At 46.3% G+C, this 7,290-nt stretch overlaps 1 protein-coding gene across 1 annotated transcript in view; it reads right to left on the bottom strand.

The window, feature by feature from the left end:
• The window catches only part of PTH1R (parathyroid hormone 1 receptor), an 85,906-nt gene extending 83,278 nt beyond the window's left edge, over nt 1–2,628 (bottom strand). The window contains exon 1 of the mRNA XM_087712406.1: nt 2,497–2,628. Coding sequence (XP_087568532.1) covers nt 2,497–2,571 — 75 coding nt within the window. The 5' untranslated portion in view covers nt 2,572–2,628. The remainder of the gene's footprint in view (nt 1–2,496) is intronic.
• Nucleotides 2,629–7,290: the final 4,662 nt, after the last annotated feature.

The raw sequence follows: 7,290 nt of genomic DNA, 5'->3' as shown, positions 1-7,290 counted from the left end.
GATGGAGCAACCAAAGCTTCTGGAGGCAACTTCTGTTCCACTGGTTAATTGTCCTCAAGTTTCTCCTTAATTCCAGCTTGCTTCTCTCTTTGATGAGTTTCCATCTGTTGCTTCTTGTTCTACCCTCAAGGTGCTATGGAAAGTAAGTTGACCCCCCCCCCTCTTCTTTGTGGCAAACCCTGAGATATTGGAAGACTACGATCATGTCATCTCAAGTCTTTTTTCCTCAAGACCTCTTAATGTTTCATTTCTGTTCTGGATCGCAGCAGATTGAAAAGAGCAAGAGGTTGTACGCTTGTTCAACGCACACGTAGAGCCCTGATCTCGTCACCCCCATCTTAAAGACCAAGGAGAAGACACCTCCAAAGTCTTGAACTCTCTATAGAAGTGCTCCATCACTGGAGGTTTTAAAGAAGAGATTGGACAGCCATTTGTCTGGAATGGCATAAGGTCTCCTACTTGAGCGGGAAGTTGGACTAGAAGACCTCCAAGTTCCCTTCCAACTTTGTCCTTCTGTTATTCTGTCCTCAAGAGCTGGAATTTGAAGTCCACACATATTCAAGTTGTCAAAGTTGAGGAATATCATCAGATAGAAACGGAGGTCCAATTCTTTCCAACTTTACCCAACCAATTTTATTCTCTACTAGAAACACGGAGTATCGCCAACAGCCTGTTATTCCAGTGACACAAAACCATCTCTCAACTTTATTTGAATATGTTGGGGGTCTCCAGAAGACCACCAGGCTGGAAAAAGACTCAGCAAAGGCAGCCAAAGCGAGGCAGAGAGCATTTTCACATGCCTTGTGCATTTTTGCTAAACGACTGCGGGATGTGTGACTACAGTGAATTCAAGATGACACTTTTCCGAGAATAGTGAGGTACACTTGAGTGGTTTGGTCAACTGAAGGAGGACATGGATGTCCAACCACATAGACCTCATCCTTGGAGAAGCTCCCTGCTCTGCGGCCAGCTCCATATTTAGGCGACCTTGTAATTCTTTTCCAAGAGAACAAATACTTTTTGATCTGTTTCAATAAACAATTACGCACGATCTGAGGAACTTGGTTTTCTGCAAACCAGGTTCTTTCAGATATGCAAGAACATCTGGCTTCCTTTAACCACCTGATGCTAAATTCCTTTAATCAGGTTAATCCTGGAAGACAGAAGCCATACCACAGTTTTTTTTCTAACTCTCACGGCGTTCCCTAAAAACATGTACGTGTTTAAGGTTGTGTCTTTCATGCACGCTTTTGCAATGTTTTTGGGAAAATAGACTTATTGGAAAGGACATTACGGATGCAAAAATGCAGAAGTTTGGGGCTTTTTCATTATTTTGTCCTTTTCTGCCCAGAACCCCAATCCATAAATAGGACTTTTAAGAGGTCTGTCGCTTCCAATTGGTATCTTACCAATTTATCTTTCAAAATGAGTTTATGAAGGGCGATGGTTTTAGCTGACTTTCAGAATGTATCCTCATTTATTTCTGATTTTAGAACAGTCACGAGTTTATCAGAGGACAATCAGGGCTAAATGAGAGGGGCTAAGTCCAAATCCTATTGTGACTTTGAAAACTCAATAAAAGTTTTTTTTTAAATTTATTTTATGACTCTTCTCTAGCAAGGAAGTGGAGTTGTAAAAGTGCACGCACACACACACACAGAGAAACACACATAACGGGTTTGTGGCAATAGTCTTAAAGTATGACAAAGTCAGCCGAAATAGTAATACACAATCTTTTGAAATATGCTGGATCTTTCAGACACCAGGACGGAAAAATACGGTATGTTTGCAGGAATTAAAGGTGGATTGATTGGAGGTTGCAACCTGTTGTTGAAGTCTAAAGGACAGAAAGAAGAAAGAAAGAAAGAAAGAAAGAAAGAAAGAAAGAAAGAAAGAAAGAAAGAAAGAAAGAAAGAAAGGAGAGAGGGAGGGTGGAAGGAAGGAATGAATAGAGGTAGGTAGGTAGGTAGGTAGGAAGGGGGGAAAGAAGGAAGGAAGGAAGGAAGGAAGGAAGGAAGGAAGGATAGGTGGAAAACTAGAAAAAAAAACGTGATTTCTTAGCAAAGGTGCAACAGTGAACATTTGTTAACACCAATCAGCACCAACAAAAATGCATTTGACAGCAATTTTAAAAATCTGCATATAATCTTGATACAGCCACATTTGTTTTTAGTCCAGGCAGGATCCGTTTTGCACCAAGTACTTTTTGCCTATCCCTGGATTAGATTATTATAATCCCTCCAAAAAGAAGAAACAAGTATAGCGAACCCGATTGAATTCACCCACGCCACAGCTTCCCAGCAGTAGACTAACCAAGTTTAAACCCATCACGCAAGTCACGGGACGGCTCCCGGGCTGATTCCACGCATGGGCTAAACTCAGCCCCCTGAGATACAGATTAAAGACCCTTCCTCACAATACTTAACCAAAAAGAATATAAAACCAGAGAGACAAGGCAAGAGAAGCGGGGGGGGGGGGGGAAGCTGCCTGACTTACCAGAGCGAAGACGGACGTTAAAGCGGAGCAGCATAGGATGAATCTCAGACCGTGACAGATCAAGTGGGATCCCATAGCCGAGGGAGGGTTTCTGGAAATATCCAAAGATCGCAAGCGGAGGGAGCGGATCCTTCTTGCTTCGCTGTCAAAGTTAGATTAGCCCAAAGGGGCAAGAGAAGGCGAAGTCTCCGGCCACGTTCACACGACCTAAAGTCCAGAGAGTTTTAAAAACTGCAGCGATGAAGTGGGGGGAGCTGAATTAGACCCGAAAAGGAAGATATTCCCGGGGGGGTGGGGGAGGGCGATCCCCGAAGATCGCAAGGAGCATCAGATGCTGCTGGTGGCTTCGCTTCGAGCCGCGCATCTGCCCCGCAGCCGAAAAATGAAACCCATGTGTCAAACTCCAAATGGGCTTCCTCACCCCCCCCTTTCTGTTGCCTTCCCTCTCTCCCCCTCTCTTTCTTTTTCTTTTTTAATGAGGCAAAGGGGAGGGGGGCAGTTCAGATAATTTATTTGTCAAGCCCCGGGGAAGGTGGGGAAAAGCGAAAGGGGAGGGGCCGGCAAGGGAAGGTGGGGGAGAAAGCGCTGGAAAACCACCGGATTTATTTTTAGCTGCAGAAAGTTGGTCGTTGGGCTATTCAATTAAGAAAGGGGAAAGGAGGGAGGGAGGGAGGGAGAACCCTTCTTGGGCGATTTGTACCAAACAAGAAAGGAGAGAGGGAGGGAGGGAGGGAGGGAGGGAGGGAGGAAGGAGGAAGAAAGGAAGGAAGGGGGAGAGAATGGAAAGAAAAGAAGAAAGCAAGGGGGAAGGAAGAGGAAGGAAGAAGAAAGAGAGGGGGAGGGAGAGGAAGGAGGGAAGGAAAGGAGATAGGAAGAAAAAGAAAGGAAGCAAGGAAAGGGAGAGAAGAAGAGGAAAGGAAGAAGGGAGAGAGAGAGGGAGAGGGAGGGAGAGGAAAAGAAGGAAGGAAAGAAGGAAGGAGGGAAGGAAGGAAGGAAAGCGGCTGGGTTCTCCCAAGAACTCCTAATGTCTTCAAGTTGAATATTTCCCGTCCTCCGAGCGGGAAGTAGCTTTCCAAATGCCCGGGAGAGGCTCACTGCAAGTCCCCGGCGATCCACAGCTCCAGCACATTCACACGTACCCTCTTCACACCCTCTGCTCTGCGGAAGGCGAGCAGTCCGGCGGGGCCAGCGGGGCGCCCTGGACAGCGCGTGGCGGCCAATCGCTCCCAATCCCGAATTCTTTCCTTCCTTCCTTCCCCTTCTCTTTCCTTTCTTCTTTCTTTCCTTCTTTCTTTCCTTCTCTCCTTCTCTCTCTCTCTCTCTCCCTCCGGCCGCTTCAGAGCTCGGCTCAGAGGGAGGAGAAGGGGAGACCTGGCAGCTTCGCCTGCCCGAAGGCGCCGGGGAAGAGGAGGCGGCGGCGGCGGCGGCGGAGGCGGGGAGGAAAACAACGCCGAACTCGAGCGATCCGCTCCGCCAAGCCCGCCCGCCACTCGCTCGGCTGTCTCGCCAGCATCGCCTGCCGGGCCGAAGCCCGGGAGGGACCGGGGGGAAAAGTGGCCGGAGGCAGCCGGAGTTCCCCGGCCTCGCTGTTGCTCTTTCCAGCCGTTGCGGAAGCCTCCCAAATCGGCCCAAAAAAAAATCAGATTTATATCCTTTCCCCCCCTTCTTCTTCTTCTTACAGGGAGGACGAGAAAAAGAGGCGAGGCGCCCTCCGTCCGGTACTGCCGTCCCCCGGTCGCATCTCTGGAGCCTCCAGCTGGCCTCCGCCGCTTGGCCGCAGGTCAATCGCCGCCTTTCAGCTCCGCGTTGTCCGCGCGGTAAACCCGTCCCGAGACCCCGAGAGGCAGAGCCGGCTCTCGGGCGCGCCGCAGCGGGCAGTGACCCGCTCCGTAGACTCCGTGTGTGAAATTGACTAATTTTGCAAAGCCCGAGTTGAAATTGACTGGATCTGGAGACCCTGGCCTTGATACTGACCCCCTCTCGAGACTCCGTGTCTGAAATTGTCCAGTTCTGCAGACCAGCTGATATTGACCACTGATTATTTCTTTGAAATTGACTATTTCTGCAGGCTCCAAGCTGAAATTTACTGGATCGGCAACAAAACACTTAAAATTGACCAGCTCTGGAGACCTGGCTCTGTAAATACAGTGCTTGACCAGCTCTGCTGACCCACAATTTCATATTGACCCACTCTCTGTGTGAAATTGACTATTTCTGCAGAGTCCAAGTTGAAATTTACTGGATCTGCAACAAAACACTTAAAATTGACCAGCTCTGGAGACCTGGCTCTGTAAATACAGTGCTTGACCAGCTCTGCTGACCCACAGTTTGATATTGACCCACTCTCTGTGTGAAATTGACTATTTCTGCAGGCTCCAAGCTGAAATTTACTGGATTGGCAACAAAACACTTAAAATTGACCAGCTCTGGAGACCTGGCTCTGTAAATACAGTGCTTGACCAGCTCTGCTGACCCACAGTTTGATATTGACCCACACTCTGTGTGAAATTGACTATTTCTGCAGGCTCCAAGCTGAAATTTACTGGATTGGCAACAAAACACTTAAAATTGACCAGCTCTGCAGACCTGGCTCTGTAAATATAGTCCATGACCAGCTCTGCTGACCCACAATTTGATATTGACCCACTCTCTGTGTGAAATTGACTAATTCTGCCGCTTGGGGGGGGAGGGTGAAATTGAATATATCTGCAGGCCCAGGACTTCATACTGACCAGTTCTGCAGACCCACTGCTTGAAATTGACCGATTCTGTAGATGTGGCATCTGAAATTGACCAATTATGCAGATTGAGTACCTGAAATTGGCCAGTTCTGCAGATTCAGTGTCTGAAATTGACTAATTCTGCAGACCTGGCACTTGAAATTGATCAGATAAGCAAAAAAGGAACTGATATTGAGCAGACTTTCTGTCTGAAATTGACTAATTCTGCAATCAGATTTTCTGTCTGAAATTGACTGGATTCACAAACCCGGGACTTGATACTGAACTACTCTTTGGACACAGTTTCTGAAATTGACTAGGTGTGTCTCCCAGGTATTGAAATAGACTAGATCTACAGACACAACATTTAAAATTGACCAATTCTTCAGACTCAATGTCCGAAATTGACCAGTTCTCCAAATCTGTTGAAATTGATCAGATCTGCAGACCAGGAGCTTATATTGGCCTGGTCTCCAGCCCCTCCATTGAAATTGATTGGCTCTGAAATTGACTGGCTCTGCAGACTTGCAGTTGATGCAGAAGTTCTCTGTGTACTTCATGTCTGAAATGGATTACTTCTGCAAACCCAACAATGAAACTGAACAGCTCTGCAGATCTGTGGGATTTGAAATTGACCCATTCTGTCGACTCTCTGCCTTAAATTGACCAGATCTGCAGACCTGGAACTTAAAATCAGCCCATGCTGCAAATTCTGTGCCTGAAATTGACTAATTCTGCAGACCCAGCACTGCAATTAACTGGATCTGCAGATCTGGCAGTTAACATTGACCAGCTTTGGGGACCCGGTGTTGAAATTGACCAGACCTGCGGCGTGATATTGATTGAACTCACCAATTCTGCAAATGGAAGGCTTGAAGTTGACCCTCTCTGCAAACATAGTGTTTGAAATTGACCAATTCTGCAGACCTGGAAAGACCTGAAATTGACCAGCTCTGCAGGTCAAACTCTTGCAACTGACCAGTTTTCCAGACTTGCCGCCTGAAACTGACTAATTTTCCAGCTGAAATTGATAAACTCTGCAGGCATGGTGCTTCTATTGCTGAACCTCTATCCAAAATAATAGTAATAATTAAGCCCATTTTAATTCTTGGCACATTGGCTGTAGCCAGGTCAAAGCCTTGCTTGGGTAATTGATGGGCCAATAATATCCGCTTAATAAACCCACTTCTCAGTCCGATTAATCTGTTTCTAAGATGGCAAAAACAGGGCAAGATATGGAAGCATATCCCAGCAACTTTTTATAGCAAGGAACCGGCAGGTGTTTTGAAGAAGTGAATATTCAGAATCTAAACGGTTTTCTGGCATTTTAAAGACCAGTTAAAGAGCCTAAAGCTCTTGCTATGAACAACCCAATTTGTGAGATTCATTCTCTTATATTTCTCATGCCTTTAATCTTCTCAGTAAGACCTTTTTCTCCTGGTGGATAAATCAAGAGAAAAGAAACGCCGAAACCTTGGGAATAAAACCCTCGCTGCAAGATAAGCCAGCGCCGAGGTTTGAAATGCAGGAAGCCAAATACGGATTAAAAATATGGTTTTACCCCTCGCGTTCTCTGCAGAATGAAAAAAGGGTTTTATTTTATCCAAGCCAGGTTAGATTGATTATTCCTAAATAAATTCCTGTTGTTGCTTTCCAGCGAGAATGTATTGAATGCATTTTAGGAAAATGGAGGTTTTTTCTGGCAGTTGAGAATTTAGTTTTCAGGGATGATATGGAACATCCTGTGATGGCAAACTCTATGGCACATGTGACGGAGGTGGCACACTGAGCCTTCTCTGCTGGCACATGCACCATCGCCCCAGGTCAGAACTCCGTGGTGTTTCTTTTGTGAGCGTCTGTTTCCCTGCAAACGACCAAAGAGAAGCTCAAAAGATCTTACCTCTTGCTGTGCTACAGCCTGTGTGCCAAGAATTAGATAGAATCAAGATCACGTGAAGTGTTAATACCACTTTCTAAGGCCTTGGTAAAGCCACACTTGGAATCCTGCATTCAGTTTTGGTCACCACGATGTAAAAAAAAGATGTGGAGACTCTAGAAAGAGTGCAGAGAAGAG

Source organism: Thamnophis sirtalis, unplaced genomic scaffold (genome assembly GCF_051295495.1).
Source record: "Thamnophis sirtalis isolate CommonGarterSnake01/CBP01778 unplaced genomic scaffold, rThaSir2_p1.2 scaffold_4, whole genome shotgun sequence".
Lineage (NCBI taxonomy): Eukaryota > Metazoa > Chordata > Lepidosauria > Squamata > Natricidae > Thamnophis > Thamnophis sirtalis.
Note: the sequence above shows the minus strand (reverse complement) of the source record. Positions and strands in the feature narration are given on the sequence as shown.